Source organism: Poromitra crassiceps (genome assembly GCF_964638095.1).
Source record: "Poromitra crassiceps genome assembly, chromosome: 18".
Lineage (NCBI taxonomy): Eukaryota > Metazoa > Chordata > Actinopteri > Beryciformes > Melamphaidae > Poromitra > Poromitra crassiceps.
In genome coordinates, this window is record NC_139636.1 from 29,015,421 (window position 1) to 29,032,920 (window position 17,500).

A 17,500-nucleotide genomic window follows, 5' to 3' on the forward strand; every position below is an offset into this window, starting at 1 on the left:
ATGATTGGTTCTCCGATGCAAGGCTTCCAACAGCGCCACCTAACATTATGCAAAGATTTAAATAGTAATATTCTCAGTCTTACAGGAGTGAAACGGATTAAGACTGAGGGCTGAGTCTACTTACTTGCATGTTGGTTTCTCCCACAATCTGCTCTGCTGTTTCACTCACGTATTTTCTCTCCTCCCCCCCTCTCTCTCTCTGTCTCTCTCGCTCTCCCTCTCTGTCAATAGTCAGAGCTGTATCTGTAGGTTCTTCACAATAAAAATCGTCCGGGTGCTTTGTCAATGAGTTCGCCTGAATCAGCAGAAATGTTTCAAAACGGCTCCAGACTACTGAAAGCGACCAGGATTACAAGCTAGTCTAGTAGATGTCAAACAGAAACAAAACTAAAAAAGAGGGAAACTAAACTAAAGCAGCCTACAGCCTTTTAAAATGTATTTTCCTGGTTCACTTTTGACAGGGAGGAGAAGGCACTAAGGCAGGTGAAGTGACACTCACCACCACCTCCGACGTAGGCTACTCAGCTGCTGCACTGACGCTGTCTGTGACAAGCGGCTTGTCGGGATTCCCGCAATCCTGCGCCCAATTTCAGGCACTGATTGTGCAGAAAAGGAGGGGGCGCCTGGGTGCACAGCAGCGATTTTTGTTTTTGTTTGTTTGTTGTTTTGTGAGGGCTACAGAGCGCCCTAGCCGAACTGGCGCCCCAGGCAGGAAACTGTTTCGCCTGTAGGGCGAGCCGGTTCTGCCCCCTGGGGGTCCCCGGACCCCCATTTGAGAACCACTGCTATTACAGTACTGTAGCTACTGTACTGCACCATACTGTATTGTACTGTACTGTATTGTACTGTACTGTACTGTATTGTATTGCACTGTACTGTACTGTACTGTACTATTAGTGTACTGCTGAGTCAAGCCACAGATACAGAAATGGCGAGCCAGTATCACACAACATGTGACATAGTGACGTTGGTCCACAGCCCAAAGACGTTGTAGTTGAACAAAAACGTCTTTAAAATGTTTAGAATGTGATGTTTGTTCAGCTGCTATAGGAGACTGCTAACTTTCTCATGTGAGAGACCTGGTTCAAGACCTGATGTGTCTTGTGTTTTGATCTCGTTTTTAACCCCTAACCTCGAACCATAACCCTAACATTCACCAAGTTCTTTTAGTTGCCTAAACTTAACTGGCGTGTCGACCAGCGGCTCCCGTTACTGGGCCCAGTAACGAGTCATTGGGCCCAGTAACGAGTCATTGGGCCCAATGACTCGTTACTGGGCCCAATGACTCGTTACTGGGCCCATTGCATCGTTACTGGACCCAATGACTCGTTACTGGACCCAATGACTCATTACTGTCACGATACACTAATTTCACGATACGATACGATACGATACACGATATTGGGTTCACGATAACGATACGATACGATATTTTAACAATATTCTTTTTAACAAAAGTAAATAATTTTTATGTATTTATTTATCATTTATTTAACCATGTGAGTCCCGTTGAAATCGAAACCTCTTTTCAAGGGAGCCCTGGGAAAATACTGGAAAAATAGTATTTCATTTGAAATACACAAAATACAAAACAAATGCTGTTTTTGGAAATTGTTATTATAATAACTATAAAACAACATGGAAGATAATGCTTCTCTTGCAATAGAATGTGTCACACTGTCACAAACTAAATGTTTGTTGCATGGTGAAAGAAAAATAAAGTATACAATCTATTTCTTAAATAACTCATGCTCAATGGTCCCTAAACTTATGTAATCTTATGTACCCCTTGAGCTGTTTTGCCATGCCAGAAGTAGTCTACCCCCGCACTCATGCGTGTTGATTCTGCTAAATTTGTTCTATTATTATTCAGGAGCAAAAAAATTTTTTTTTTTTTTTTTTTTACGATATTTTTTTCTGACGATACGCATATTGTGACGTTTCGATGTCGCGATATATATCGTGCGACGAAATATCGTGACACCCCTACTCATTACTGGGCCCAATGTCTCGTTACTGGGTCCAATGACTCGTTACTGGGCCCAATGCCTCGTTACTGGACCCAATGACTTGTTACTGGGCCCAATGACTCGTTACCGGGCCCAATGCCTCGTTACTGGACCCAATGACTTGTTACTGGGCCCAATGCCTCGTTACTGGACCCAATGACTTGTTACTGGGCCCAATGACTCATTACTGGGCCCAATGACTCATTACTGGGCCTAATGACTTGTTACTGGGCCCAATGACTTGTTACTGAGCCCAATGACTTGTTACTGGGCCCAATGACTCGTTACTGGGCCTAATGACTTGTTACTGGGCCCAATGACTTGTTACTGAGCCCAATGACTCGTTACTGAGCCCAATGACTTGTTACTGGGCCCAATGACTCGTTACTGGGCCCAATGACTTGTTACCGGGTCCAATGACTTGTTACTGGGCCCAATGACTCATTACTGGGCCTAATGACTTGTTACTGGGCCCAATGACTTGTTACTGAGCCCAATGACTTGTTACTGAGCCCAATGACTTGTTACTGGGCCCAATGACTCGTTACTGGGCCTAATGACTCGTTACTCGGCCTAATGACTTGTTACTGAGCCCAATGACTTGTTACTGAGCCCAATGACTCGTTACTGGGCCCAATGGCTCGTTACTGGGCCCAATGACTTGTTACTGGGTCCAATGACTTCTTACTGGGCCCAATGAATCCTTACTGGGCCCAATGAATCCTTACTGGGCCCAATGACTTGTTACTGGGCCCAATGACTCGTTACTGGACCCAATGACTTGTTACTGGGCCGAACGACTCAGCAACCAGGAAGTAGCAGTGGACTGAGGCAAAAAGTGACGTTCATATTCAATGGTTTTAGAAGTTCATTGTGTTGTGCACTCAGTATCCCTCCTGAGCCATCAGTCATGAGACTGATTCATATCAGCAGCTGTTTCTGCTATAGATGCTACTTCTTCTTTTGTAAATAAGTTAACTCGTGTAGGTGTGATTCCCCCCATGTCTCCATTAATATACAATAAAGTGATGGTAATTATAATACCTCTGATCTGAGATAGCAAACATGGTTGAAAATGTGGCTGGGTTATGATGCGTTTCCACGGTGATGTACTCATGGTTTCACATAGTTTGGCCCCCCGCTGGTTTCACTTCCTTCATGCAGATTTAGCTTGATGTCTTTTTCTAAACCTTTTCAATACTTCCTCTTTGTCAAATTATAATGTTGTGTTGAATCCCTGACCAGCAGGGGGAGAAGAGCAGTGAAGGAAAGGTCCTGAAAGACATGAGGAGAGAGAGTACTGACCAGCAGGGGGAGAAGAGCAGTGAAGGAAAGGTCCTGAAAGACATGAGGAGACAGAGTACTGACCAGCAGGGGGAGAAGAGCAGTGAAGGAAAGGTCCTGAAATACATGAGGAGACAGAGTACTGACCAGCAGGGGGAGAAGAGCAGTGAAGGAAAGGTCCTGAAATACATGAGGAGACAGAGTACTGATAGCATGATGAGGAGATGTGATGGCTGTTTGGATTCTGCTCTTAAGATTGCAACATTTTAACAGAAGACATTCAAAATGTAATGAGATAGAGTCGTCACAGTTTATTTGTATCGGCCTGAAACTTACTGATCGTATTTCTTGATTTTGGTAAAGCTGTGTTCACACCCAGATATTTATTTTTCTCTCTGTCACTCGATTCAACCCTTTGGAATCACTCTGTCGCTGTGTTTAAATCGCTCGTCAACAGGCACAAGAATTGACGGACATCTGGGGGCTATAACGTTACGTAATGTCATGATGTATTACAGACTTCACTTCATGTCAGCTGTCAATGCGGTTTGTTGCCACACAATAAACCAGCGGTTTGTTCCAAGCCAGTGTGATCCTTGACTCACTCTCACACGGCAGCCAATCAGCATTGAACAGCGGTCGACTGTTGGCAGCGAAATTTCGCCCGAGTTGGGATATTTCATCTCGGGCGACAAGAGAGTTTTCGCCCTATCGCTCTGTCGCTGTCGCTCTGACGCCCAGCGATTTTTCTCCCGGGCGAATATACGCTCAATCGCTCATTTGCATTGACTTTGTATGTAAACTCGATGCCAGCGAAAAACTTAAATAGGTCGGTGTGAACGCAGCTTTACAGCTTTGGTGATCATTGTTTTGGTGTTTTGTGCTCAACATCATATTATTATATTCATCTCCTGCAGTGCTTCATAGCCCTCATTTAAGAGTCAAGAGTCACTTTGATAGTCACAGTCAGCAGGTGGAATATGACTTAGTGCAGTTTGCAGCACAGAGGTCACATCAGTAGTAGAAGACAGAGCGATACAGAAAAACTGTCTCAAATTATAACATGCAAAGTAAAAAACATTATGTGTTGGATACTAATGCAGTCAGCTTCCTCCCTGCGTTAGTGTGGTCTAGATGTGTGATTTACCCATAACTGCCATGTCTTAGTGGCGTCTAGAGGTGTGATTGACGCAAATGCTGACAGAGTTCTGAGGAACATATAGAGTCAAGCCACAGAAGCAGAAGTCACAAGCAGAGAGAGCTGCAGCATGGCGAGGTCTGCTCGTCGTGCCCGTCGAGAGGAACTTGAAATAACTGAGATCGACGAGGATCATCCCATGACGGCTCATTCTGCTGAGAGGCGTCAGCGCGTAGCCAAGAGACATGGTAAGAAAAATACAACCCGATCTCCAAAAAAATTGTAAAATAGCAACGTTTTTGGAGCAACATTGCTATGTTACAATGAGGCCCGTAGCTACCATTGAGGACACAGAGGTCATAAAAAAAAGAACAATAGCCCCGGCCCCCAGATCTATTCATCTGTCATTGATGTTTTAAAGCCCTCATAAATAACATGATATATGACAGTTGATCAGAAATGCAACAATTTGCTTCCTCTCTGTGTGCTATAGAAGGAAGAGACATACGTAACTCACCACAACGTTCACATTTTGCATTGGGGCTAGATTGGGGCTAGACTTTGGGGACAGTTCTATTGAAGTGAATGGGTAAGTAACTCCCCTGTAAGTGATGTTTGTGTAGATGGGCCATTGTATTTAATTGAGCAGTATTCTGCCATGTGACCAGTATGCAGAATATCAATTGTATTATATGGGGAGACATTTATTTTTTGTATCATTGTGAAGCAACAGCACAGTAAAGAGGATATTAATCTAACATGATGTCTGTAGCTCTTTATAGATCTAACCTCTTAATTTTGCTCTCAAAGTGCACCAGATTGAAGCATTTTTCTTTCAAATGGACAAAATGTTCTAATGTTCAATTTCGGCTCCAAAATTGTAAAATGGTAATGTACGTTTCTACAGGGGTGGGCGTGGTTTACGGAGATTTTCCGTTTCTAACCCCTCCCCTAACCCTAACCCTAACCCTAAAATCTCAGAACGTTACCATTTTACAGTTTCAAAGCCAAAATTGTAACATAGTAACGTTGGTCCAAAACGTTGCTATTTTACAATTGTCTGTGAGACAAATGTGTTGGAAAAATATGGGAAGATGATTTGAAGATGTCACATTTTGCTTGATACATCTTCTTGACACTATAAACAGCAGTGAGCAGTGGAAATGGTTTTGTGAGCTGCTGTCCTACATGTGAATGTTGGTTCCACAGAGGGAAACGTTTACAAGCTGGTCTTGGTGAGCTTTGGGCTGCTGTGTGCTACACAAGCTGCTCTCAACGTCTCTCTGCGTCTCATCGTGCGTGAGTGTCTTTCTATTTTCAATTCTTTATGTTTGGTCACTGCCAAGAGAAGCAGATATCTCAATTCCTCCAACCTAGAAGGACTAATTCAAGGAACATGGTTTTCTCTGACAACTGCTTTCAGATAATTCAGATATGCGGAAGCTTGAGCTGTTGACGATGGAGAGAGACCAGTTACAGACCAGTAACAACATCCTGATTAAAGAGCGAGAGACCAGTAACGCCAACCTGACCAGAGAGAAAGACAAGTTACAGACCAGTAACAACATCCTGACTGAAGAGAGAGACCAGTTACAGACCATCCTGGGAGTGTGTAATCAGAGTGAGTAAATGTTGATCAGAATAAGTTACCGGTAAATGATGTCATTAAATGAAAGCAGTTCACATAGTTATTATTTTATGTGTGAGTGTGATCATTAACATACATGTTTTGTTGTGTTGTGTTGATTTGTCGCAGCCCAAACGTCTAATTGTTGGACTAGAATTGACTCTAAGTGGTACTACATCTCTGCTGCTGGTGAGGAGAAAACCTGGGAAGAGAGCAGACAGGACTGTCTGAAGAGAGGAGCTGATCTGGTGATCATCAACAGCAGAGAGGAACAGGTGTGTGTGTGTGTGTGTGTGTGTGTGTGTGTGTGTGTGTGTGTGTGTGTGTGCGTGTGCGTGTGTGCGTGCGCTCGTGCATGCAGTGTGTGAACCCTCTACTTCTGTCTCCACAAACAGGACTTCCTGGTTGGACTAAAAATCGTGGAGGTGTGGATTGGTCTGACAGACAGAGAGACAGAAGGGACCTGGAGATGGGTGGATGGATCACCTCTGACCACAGCGTAAGACCTGATCACATTTGTTCTGACTCATTGGTGTGAGACTTCCAGAGTCACTGTAGCTGCAGTATGGACCATGTCTTCACCACAGGGTTTGACTCCTTGTCCTCCTCTGTTTCAGGTACTGGGAACCAGGGCAGCCTAATAGTCTGCTGGGTGACCTGGACTGTGCTGTGCTGTCTTTTTATTCTAGTGACACTTTGAACAAGTGGTTTGACGTGCCATGTGACACAAAGCTGCGCTGGGTCTGTGAGATGAAGGTGTGACAGTTCCTCATTAATAACAGCTTTGTTAAAGCGCATTAGTATATTTAGAGCCAAAACTTGGATCAGCTGCTGTTACAGCTGCTGTCTTTCAGTATATAACATGTTTACAGCACAGTTTATATCATCTGTTACAGCTGCTGTCTTTCAGTATATAACATGTTTACAGCACAGTTTATATCATCTGTAACAGCTGCTGTCTTTCAGTATATAACATGTTTACAGCACAGTTTATATCATATGTTACAGCTGCTGTCTCTCAGTATATAACATGTTTACAGCACAGTTTATATCATCTGTAACAGCTGCTGTCTCTCAGTATATAACATGTTTACAGCACAGTTTATATCATCTGTAACAGCTGCTGTCTTTCAGTATATAACATGTTTACAGCACAGTTTATATCATATGTTACAGCTGCTGTCTCTCAGTATATAACATGTTTACAGCACAGTTTATATCATCTGTAACAGCTGCTGTCTCTCAGTATATAACATGTTTACAGCACAGTTTATATCATCTGTAACAGCTGCTGTCTTTCAGTATATAACATGTTTACAGCACAGTTTATATCATCTGTTACAGCTGCTGTCTCTCAGTATATAACATGTTTACAGCACAGTTTATATCATCTGTTACAGCTGCTGTCTCTCAGTATATAACATGTTTACAGCACAGTTTATATCATCTGTTACAGCTGCTGTCTCTCAGTATATAACATGTTTACAGCACAGTTTATATCATCTGTAACAGCTGCTGTCTCTCAGTATATAACATGTTTACAGCACAGTTTATATCATCTGTAACAGCTGCTGTCTCTCAGTATATAACATGTTTACAGCACAGTTTATATCATCTGTTACAGCTGCTGTCTCTCAGTATATAACATGTTTACAGCACAGTTTATATCATCTGTAACAGCTGCTGTCTCTCAGTATATAACATTTACAGCAGAGTTTATATCATCTGTTTGCAAAATGTTGTTTCAAACTTTAAAGGAGCATTTAGCATAATTGAAGTTTGCTCATTTCCTGCCTTCCCTTTCTGTTTTACATCACTGTACAGTTTCCAGTGCTGTTATCATTTTATGAGATACTGGCTATTTTTCCTATATTGTATTTTTTTTTAAGTAACTGCTTTGAAATAAAAACGGTGTCAATATTAAGGCAGAATTGGGTCAAATGTATTGGGTCATATTTGTAGAGAGGCTTGTTACTGTGTGTCCTATAGAAAGTGGTGGAATAATTGTCCTGTAAATGTACTGTAGCCTACTGTCCTATACAGTACTGTAGCTACTGTACTGCACAATACTGTACTGCACTGTACTGTACTGCACAATACTGTACTGTACTGTACTGTATTGTACTGTACTATTAGTGTACTGCTGAGTCAAGCCACAGATACAGAAATGGCGAGCCAGTATCACACAACATGTGACATAGGGACGTTGGTCCACAGCCCAAAGACATTGTAGTTTAACAAAAACGTCTTTAAAATGTTTAGAATGTGATGTTTGTTCAGCTGCTATAGGAGACTGCTAACTTTCTCATGTGAGAGACCTGGTTCAAGACCTGATGTGTCTTGTGTTTTGATCTCGTTTTTAACCCCTAACCCCGAACCATAACCCAAACATTCACCAAGTTCTTTTAGTTGCCTAAAGTTAACTGGCGAGTCGATCTGCGGCTCCCGTTACTGCGCCCAATGACTCGTTACTGGGCCCAATGACTCGTTACTGGGCCCATTGACTCGTTACTGGGCCCAATGACTTGTTACTGGGCCCAATGACTCATTACTGGGCCCAATAACTCGTTACTGGACCCAATGACTCGTTACTGGGCCCATTGACTCGTTACTGGGCCCAATGACTCGTTACTGGGCCCATTGACTCGTTACTGGGCCCAATGACTCGTTACTGCGCCCATTGACTCGTTACTGGGCCCAATGACTCGTTACTGGGCCCATTGACTCGTTACTGGGCCCATTGACTCGTTACTGGGCCCAATGACTCATTACTGGACCCAATGACTCGTTACTGGACCCAATGACTCGTTACTGGGCCCAATGACTTGTTACTGGGCCCAATGACTTGTTACTGGGCCCAATGACTCAGCAACCAGGAAGTAGCGGTGGACTGAGGCAAAAAGTGATGTTCATATTCAATGGTTTTAGAAGTTCATTGTGCTGTGCACTCAGTATCCCTCCTAAGCCATCAGTCATGAGATTTTTCTTTTGTAAATAAGTCAAAAGTGTGTGGGTGTGATTCCCCCCATGTCTCCATTAATATACAATAAAGTGATGGTAATTATAATACCTCTGATCTGAGATAGCACACATGGTTGAAAATGTGGCTGGGTTATGATGCGTTTCCACGGCGATGTACTCATCGTTTCACATACTTTGGCTCCCCGCTGGTTTCACTTCCTTCATGTGGTTGTTAGCTTGATGTCTTTTATAGATGTATTTTTCTAAACCTTTTCAATACTTCCTCTTTGTCAAATTAGAATGTTGTGTTGAATCCCTGACCAGCAGGGGGAGAAGAGCAGTGAAGGAAAGGTCCTGAAAGACATGAGGAGACAGAGTACTGACCAGCAGGGGGAGAAGAGCAGTGAAGGAAAGGCCCTGAAAGACATGAGGAGACAGAGTACTGACCAGCAGGGGGAGAAGAGCAGTGAAGGAAAGGTCCTGAAAGACATGAGGAGACAGAGTACTGACCAGCAGGGGGAGAAGAACAGTGAAGGAAAGGTCCTGAAAGACATGAGGAGACAGAGTACTGACCAGCAGGGGGAGAAGAGCAGTGAAGGAAAGGTCCTGAAAGACATGAGGAGACAGAGTACTGACCAGCAGGGGGAGAAGAGCAGTGAAGGAAAGGTCCTGAAAGACATGAGGAGACAGAGTACTGACCAGCAGGGGGAGAAGAGCAGTGAAGGAAAGGTCCTGAAAGACATGAGGAGACAGAGTACTGACCAGCAGGGGGAGAAGAGCAGTGAAGGAAAGGTCCTGAAAGACATGAGGAGACAGAGTACTGACCAGCAGGGGGAGAAGAACAGTGAAGGAAAGGTCCTGAAAGACATGAGGAGACAGAGTACTGACCAGCAGGGGGAGAAGAGCAGTGAAGGAAAGGTCCTGAAAGACATGAGGAGACAGAGTACTGATAGCATGATGAGGAGATGTGATGGCTGTTTGGATTTTGCTCTTAAGATTGCAACATTGTAACAGAAGACATTCAAAATGTAATGAGATAGAGTCAAGTCAGAGTTTATTTGTATCGGCCTGAAACTTACTGATCATATTTATTGATTTTGTTACAGCTTTGGTGATCATTGTTTTGGTGTTTTGCTCTCAATGCTCTGGCTCAACATAATATTAAAGACATTCACTGTAAACTCCTCCTGTCCTGTATTTATTTATTACAAACAGGAAACATGCAGGAAACATAAAAGGCATCAGTTCCTGTATGCCAGAGAATTCTTCCTGGGAAACAGGAACCCCTGATAGGTGCAAAGCAAATATGAAGGTTTTCAACTACAGCTTGAAAAACAATCAATTAGTGATCACGAGTGGCAGAACTGACTCTTAAATGCATTGTGGATGTTTACTTTAATCACAGTCTCAAAGCACCAGTGTTCTAAGTTATATAAATTACAATAATTGTAGTGTTTTAGTGTGTGTTAGACTGGGGGTGAGGGCATGGAGGGAAAGGAGAACAGAGAGAGAGAGAGAGAGCCTTGAGGAAGTGCAAGAGAAAGTGACATTTTCTAAATAGGTAAATGTCAAATTGCTGGTAGTCTTTCTTAATTATAGTCTCAAAGCACCAGTGTGATGCTGACAGAGTTCTGAGGAACATATAGACGGTTTTCATTTGACAACAAAAACATTCTAAATTGAACCCCCGCTCACTTCCTGTTGCAGTGTTTGCCATGGACATAAAAGAAAAAAAAACATTCAAGTGCAGGACTGACCATTCCGTGAAAACACTCTATACAGCTTAGCAGCGAAAACAAAAGTAACGATGTTGAGTGAATATTTCTGCAGTTTGCCGAATGCTGAGAAAAAGGAAGTGCTGTGGGGTTGCGCTCTGGTGAAAACCATCTATAGAGTCAAGCCACAGAAGCAGAAGTCACAAGCAGAGAGAGCTGCAGCATGGCGAGGTCTGCCCGTCGTGCCCGACGAGAGGAACTTGAAATAACTGAGATCAACGAGGATCATCCCATGACGGCTCATTCTGCTGAGAGGCGTCAGCGGGTAGCCAAGAGACATGGTAAGAAAAATATGAGAAGAATTAGATAGAATAAGAGAATAAGATGATTTGAAGATGTCACATTTTGCTTGCTACATCTTCTTGACACTATAAACAGCAGTGAGCAGTGGAAATGGTTTTGTGAGCTGCTGTCCTACATGTGAATGTTGGTTCCACAGAGGGAAACGTTTACAAGCTGGTCTTGGTGAGCTTTGGGCTGCTGTGTGCTACACAAGCTGCTCTCAACGTCTCTCTGCGTCTCTTCGTGCGTGAGTGTCTTTCTATTTTCAATTCCTTATGTTTGGTCACTGCCAAGAGAAGCAGATATCTCAATTCCTCCAACCTAGAAGGACTAATTCAAGGAACATGGTTTTCTCTGACAACTGCTTTCAGATAATTCAGATGTGCAGAAGCTTGAGCTGTTGACGATGGAGAGAGACCAGTTACAGACCAGTAACAACAACCAGACTAAAGAGCGAGAGACCAGTAACGCCATCCTGACCAGAGAGAAAGACCAGTTACAGACCAGTAACAACATCCTGACTAAAGAGAGAGACCAGTTACAGACCAGTAACAACATCCTGACTGAAGAGAGAGACCAGTTACAGACCATCCTGAGAGCGGGTTTATGTAACCAGAGTGAGTAAATGTTGATCAGAATAAGTTAAATGATATCATTAAATGAAAGCAGTTCACATAGTTATTATTTTATGTGTGAGTGTGATCATTAACATACATGTTTTGTTGTGTTGTGTTGATTTGTCGCAGCCAAAAGGTCTAATTGTTGGACTAGATTTGACTCTAAGTTGTACTACATCTCTGCTGCTGCTGAGGCTAAAACCTGGGAAGAGAGCAGACAGGACTGTCTGAAGAGAGGAGCTGATCTGGTGATCATCAACAGCAGAGAGGAACAGGTGTGTGTGTGTGTGTGTGTGTGTGTGTGTGTGTGTGTGTGTGTGTGTGTGTGTGTGTGCGTGTGCGTGTGCGTGTGTGTGTGCATTGTATGTGAACCCTCTACTTCTGTCTCCACAAACAGGAATTCCTGGTTGGGCTAAACATCAGGGCTGTGTGGATTGGTCTGACAGACAGAGAGACAGAAGGGACCTGGAGATGGGTGGATGGATCACCTCTGACCACAGCGTAAGACCTGATCACATTTGTTCTGACTCATTGGTGTGAGACTTCCAGAGTCACTGTAGCTACAGTATGGACCATGTCTTCACCACAGGTTTTGACTCCTTGTCCTCCTCTGTTTCAGGTACTGGGCACGAGGGGAGCCTGCTAGACATCTGGATGACGAGGACTGTGCTCTGATGTATATTCCATATCCTGACCCTTTGAAGAAGTGGGGTGACTGGTCATGTGACGCAAAGACCGGCTGGGTCTGTGAGATGAAGGTGTGACAGTTCCTCATTAATAACAGCTTTGTTAAAGCCCCTTGTTCAATATTTACCTATAAGTGCATTAGTATATTTAGAGCCAAAACCTGGATCAGCTGCTTTTACAGCTGCTGTCTCTCAGTATATAACATATTTACAGCCCAGTTTATATCATCTGTAACAGTTGCTGTCTCTCAGTATATAACATGTTTACAGCACAGTTTATATCATCTGTAACAGCTGCTGTCTCTCAGTATATAACATGTTTACAGCACAGTTTATATCATCTGTAACAGCTGCTGTCTCTCAGTATATAACATGTTTACAGCACAGTTTATATCATCTGTTACAGCTGCTGTCTTTCAGTATATAACATGTTTACAGCACACTTTATATCATCTGTTACAGCTGCTGTCTCTCAGTATATAACATGTTTACAGCACAGTTTATATCATCTGTAACAGCTGCTGTCTCTCAGTATATAACATGTTTACAGCACAGCACAGTTTATATCATCTGTAACAGCTGCTGTCTCTCAGTATATAACATGCTTACAGCACAGTTTATATCATCTGTAACAGCTGCTGTCTCAGTATATAACATATTTACAGCACAGTTTATATCATCTATAACAGCTGCTGTCTCTCAGTATATAACATGTTTACAGCACAGTTTATATCATCTGTAACAGCTGCTGTCTCTCAGTATATAACATGTTTACAGCACAGTTTATATCATCTGTTTGCAAAATGTTATTTCAAACTTTAAAGGAGTGTTTAGCAGCATTGAAGTTTGCTCATTTCCTGCCTTCCCTTGCTGTTTTACATTACTGTACAGTTTCCAGGGCTGTTATCATTTTATGAGATACTGGCTATTTTTCCTATATTGTATTTTTTTTTATTTTTCTTTAAGTAACTGCTTTGAAATAAAACGGTGTCAATATTAAAGCCCCAATCAGTAAGATTTTTGACATTTTTTACTGTAATATAAGAGCTTTTTAGTCACAGGACATGGTAGATTGACTTGTAATAGGGAGAACCTCATCTTTATTTATCCCACACCGCCCTCCATTGGCCAGCCCTCGGACTAAGCAGTTTGTCTGCCACGTCCCGTAGCAAGAAAAAAGAAAAAAGAAAAGCATGCGCGCATGCGCTGTACAGCGGAAGCGCTGTCTTCATGAAAACAAGGAAGTAACTCGATTCGGATTTGCTACGAAAATGATGTTTCACGGAACTATGGATTATTATTTCATCACGTGGTGAGTACCCGATGTCACAACATGTACATAGAGCTTTCTGGCGCTGTGTTTTGTTGACTTTGAACGGCGATATCGTTATCGATACTATTGGACCCAGAGGGCGCAGTTTCTCCAACAGTAAAACTTGGAAAACTTACTGAATGGGGCTTTAAGGCAGAATTGGGTCAAATGTATTGGGTCATATTTGTAGAGAGGCTTGTTACTGTGTGTCCTATAGAAAGTGGTGGAATAATTGTCCTGTAAATGTACTGTAGCCTACTGTCCTATACAGTGCTGTAGCTACTGTACTGCACAATACTGTACTGTACTGTACTGTACTGTATTGTACTGTACTGTATTGTACTGTGCTGTACTGTATTGTACTGTATTGTGCTGTACTGTATTGTACTGTATTGTACTGTACTGTATTGTACTGTACTATTAGTGTACTGTTGAGTCAAGCCACAGATGCAGAAATGGTGAGCCAGTATCACACAACATGTGACATAGTGACGTTGGTCCACAGCCCAAAGACGTTGTAAGTTTAACAAAAACATCTTTAAAATGTTTAGAATGTGATGTTTGTTCAGCTGCTATAGGAGACTGCTAACTTTCTCATGTGAGAGACCTGGTTCAAGACCTGATGTGTCTTGTGTTTTGATCTCGTTTTTAACCCCGAACCCCAAACCATAACCCAAACATTCACCAAGTTCTTTTAGTTGCCTAAACTTAACTGGCGAGTCGATCTGCGGCTCCCGTTACTGGGCCCAATGACTCGTTACTGAGCCCAATGACTCGTTACTGGGCCCAATGACTCGTTACTGGGCCCAATGACTCGTTACTGAGCCCAATGACTCGTTACTGGGCCCAATGACTTGTTACTGGGCCCAATGACTTGTTACTGGGCCCAATGACTTGTTACTGGGCCAAATGACTCGTTACTGGGCCCAATGACTCGTTACTGGGCCCAATGACTCGTTACTGGGCCCAATGACTTGTTACTGAGCCCAATGACTTGTTACTGAGCCCAATGACTTGTTACTGGGACCAATGACTCGTTACTGAGCCCAATGACTCGTTACTGGGCCCAATGCCTCGTTACTGGGCCCAATGACTTGTTACTGGGCCCAATGACTCGTTATGACTCGTTACTGGGCCCAATGACTTGTTACTGAGCCCAATGACTCGTTACTGGGCCCAATGACTCGTTACTGAGCCCAATGACTTGTTACTGAGCCCAATGACTTGTTATTGGGCCCAATGACTCGTTCCTGGACCCAATGACTCGTTACTGGGCCCAATGACTTGTTATTGGGCCCAATGACTCGTTACTGGACCCAATGACTCGTTACTGAGCCCAATGACTCGTTACTGGACCCAATGACTCGTTACTGGACCCAATGACTCGTTACTGGGCCCAATGACTTGTTACTGAGCCCAATGACTCGTTACTGGACCCAATGACTCGTTACTGGGCCCAATGACTCGTTACTGAGCCCAATGACTTGTTATTGGACCCAATGACTCGTTACTGCAAAAAGTGACGTTCATATTCAATGGTTTTAGAAGTTCATTGTGTTGTGCACTCAGTATCCCTCCTAAGTCATCAGTCAGTGCTTTTGCATCCAGCACTTGAACAGGGCAGTCGCTTTTCTTTCTCGCTCTCCCTTATCTCCTTTCTTTCCCTCTGCCTGCAACAACACCCAGAGCAAACTTGGATTCGTCTACTCGAAATGACAAATATGGATTTATTGGATTTACTAAGCTGGTCTCTCAACGCAAATCAACTAAACTTTGAAGAATGCGGGGTCCGGGGAACCCCCACCCTCTGCCCAGACGGATCTTTTCACCGCGGGATACGGGAAGACAACAGCGATTGACCCTAGGCTGTGACGTCATGAAAATTGAGACGGGCGGTCAGTGAATTTGAACTGTGATATATCATAGAAATTCCACTGATCTGCAATAAGAACTAAGTTGGGAATCAGAGACTTGACACCTGCTGTTGACTTTCTGGTCTGTGTGACCCTGGTCTGTGTGACGTGAAAGGAATTCCAGGCAACCAAAACATTTCATCCTAATCTGGACTCTCTACTGCCAAGGATGCAGCTCTCCTGATATTTCGTCTACAACTGAGCTCTTCCCCCCCCAAACCCCCCGCCTTGTTCCCCCCCGACAGCTCTTGCATCATCCACCCCCCCCCCCTCTCCCTCTCCCTCCGATACATTCCATCTGGCGCTGATGACAGCGAGCCACTTGCGACGTTTGAGGAGCTAATGCAACGGTGGCGCTGCGCACGCGGCGACCCGGCTGAGGGCAGTAGATGGTCTTTTGGAATCTGTACATAATGCAACAAATGTTTATGTATTGTATAATATTGAAGTGTGCCTTATTACTTTTTCAAACTAGTAATAATGTATCTCAATTCTGAAGTGTGCCTTCATTACTACTATCAAATTAGTAATGATGTTGTAATTTCCACTACTGTCTGATGTGAACCAAAGTGCCCTTCTGGGACATGTATTAAACTGATTGATTGATTGATTGATTGTCATGAGACTGATTCATATCAGCAGCTGTGGCTGATAGATGCTACTTCTTCTTTTGTAAATAAGTCAAAAGTGTGTGGGTGTGATTCCCCCCATGTCTCCATTAATATACAATAAAGTGATGGTAATTATAATACCTCTGATCTGACATAGCACACATGGTTGAAAATGTGGCTGGGGTATGATGCGTTTCCACTCATCGTTTTACATACTTTGGCTCCCCGCTGGTTTCACGTCCTTCATGCCGTTTTAGCTTGATGTCTTTTTCTAAACCTTTTCAATACTTCCTCTTTGTCAAATTGTAACGGTTGTGTTGAATCCCTGACCAGCAGGGGGAGAAGAGCAGTGAAGGAAAGGTCCTGAAAGACATGAGGAGACAGAGTACTGATCAGCAGGGGGAGAAGAGCAGTGAAGGAAAGGTCCTGAAAGACATGAGGAGACAGAGTACTGACCAGCAGGGGGAGAAGAGCAGTGAAGGAAAGGTCCTGAAAGACATGAGGAGACAGAGTACTGACCAGCAGGGGGAGAAGACCAGTGAAGGAAAGGTCCTGAAAGACATGAGGAGACAGAGTACTGACCAGCAGGGGGAGAAGAGCAGTGAAGGAAAGGTCCTGAAAGACATGAGGAGACAGAGTACTGACCAGCAGGGGGAGAAGAGCAGTGAAGGAAAGGTCCTGAAAGACATGAGGAGACAGAGTACTGACCAGCAGGGGGAGAAGAGCAGTGAAGGAAAGGTACTGAAAGACATGAGGAGACAGAGTACTGACCAGCAGGTGGAGAAGAGCAGTGAAGGAAAGGTCCTGAAAGACATGAGGAGACAGAGTACTGACCAGCAGGGGGAGAAGAGCAGTGAAGGAAAGGTCCTGAAAGACATGAGGAGACAGAGTACTGACCAGCAGGGGGAGAAGAGCAGTGAAGGAAAGGTCCTGAAAGACATGAGGAGACAGAGTACTGACCAGCAGGGGGAGAAGAGCAGTGAAGGAAAGGTCCTGAAAGACATGAGGAGACAGAGTACTGACCAGCAGGGGGAGAAGAGCAGTGAAGGAAAGGTCCTGAAAGACATGAGGAGACAGAGTACTGACCAACAGGGGGAGAAGAGCAGTGAAGGAAAGGTCCTGAAAGACAGGAGGAGACAGAGTACTGATAGCATGATGAGGAGATGTGACGGCTGTTTGGATTCTGCTCTTAACATTGCAACATTGTAACAGAAGACATTCAAAATGTAATGAGATAGAGTCAAGTCAGAGTTTATTTGTATCGGCCTGAAACTTACTGATCATA

At 43.6% G+C, this 17,500-nt stretch overlaps 3 protein-coding genes across 4 annotated transcripts in view; all 3 read left to right on the forward strand.

Moving 5' to 3' along the window:
- The window catches only part of LOC310792547 (plasmanylethanolamine desaturase 1), a gene marked incomplete at both ends in the record, with an annotated part of 58,901 nt that overhangs the window by 26,314 nt on the left and 15,087 nt on the right, over window positions 1-17,500 (forward strand).
- On the forward strand, window positions 4,560-7,040 carry LOC310792546 (uncharacterized protein). Its single transcript, XM_083654238.1, has 6 exons — window positions 4,560-4,679; window positions 5,641-5,730; window positions 5,855-6,052; window positions 6,188-6,333; window positions 6,454-6,557; window positions 6,676-7,040. Exons 1-6 carry the CDS (start codon window positions 4,562-4,564, stop codon window positions 6,818-6,820), a joined length of 801 nt encoding a protein of 266 aa, XP_083510364.1. The 5' UTR covers window positions 4,560-4,561; the 3' UTR covers window positions 6,821-7,040.
- On the forward strand, window positions 10,946-12,849 carry LOC310792545 (C-type lectin domain family 17, member A-like). Of its 2 annotated transcripts, XM_083654236.1 has the most exons (6): window positions 10,946-11,075; window positions 11,234-11,323; window positions 11,448-11,693; window positions 11,823-11,968; window positions 12,091-12,194; window positions 12,313-12,849. In XM_083654236.1, the coding sequence occupies exons 1-6, from the start codon at window positions 10,958-10,960 to the stop codon at window positions 12,455-12,457; spliced, it is 849 nt and encodes a 282-aa protein (XP_083510362.1). In that variant the 5' UTR covers window positions 10,946-10,957; the 3' UTR covers window positions 12,458-12,849. The 2 variants fall into 2 exon arrangements, with proteins under 2 accessions (XP_083510362.1, XP_083510363.1); XM_083654237.1 differs by lacking the exon at window positions 11,448-11,693.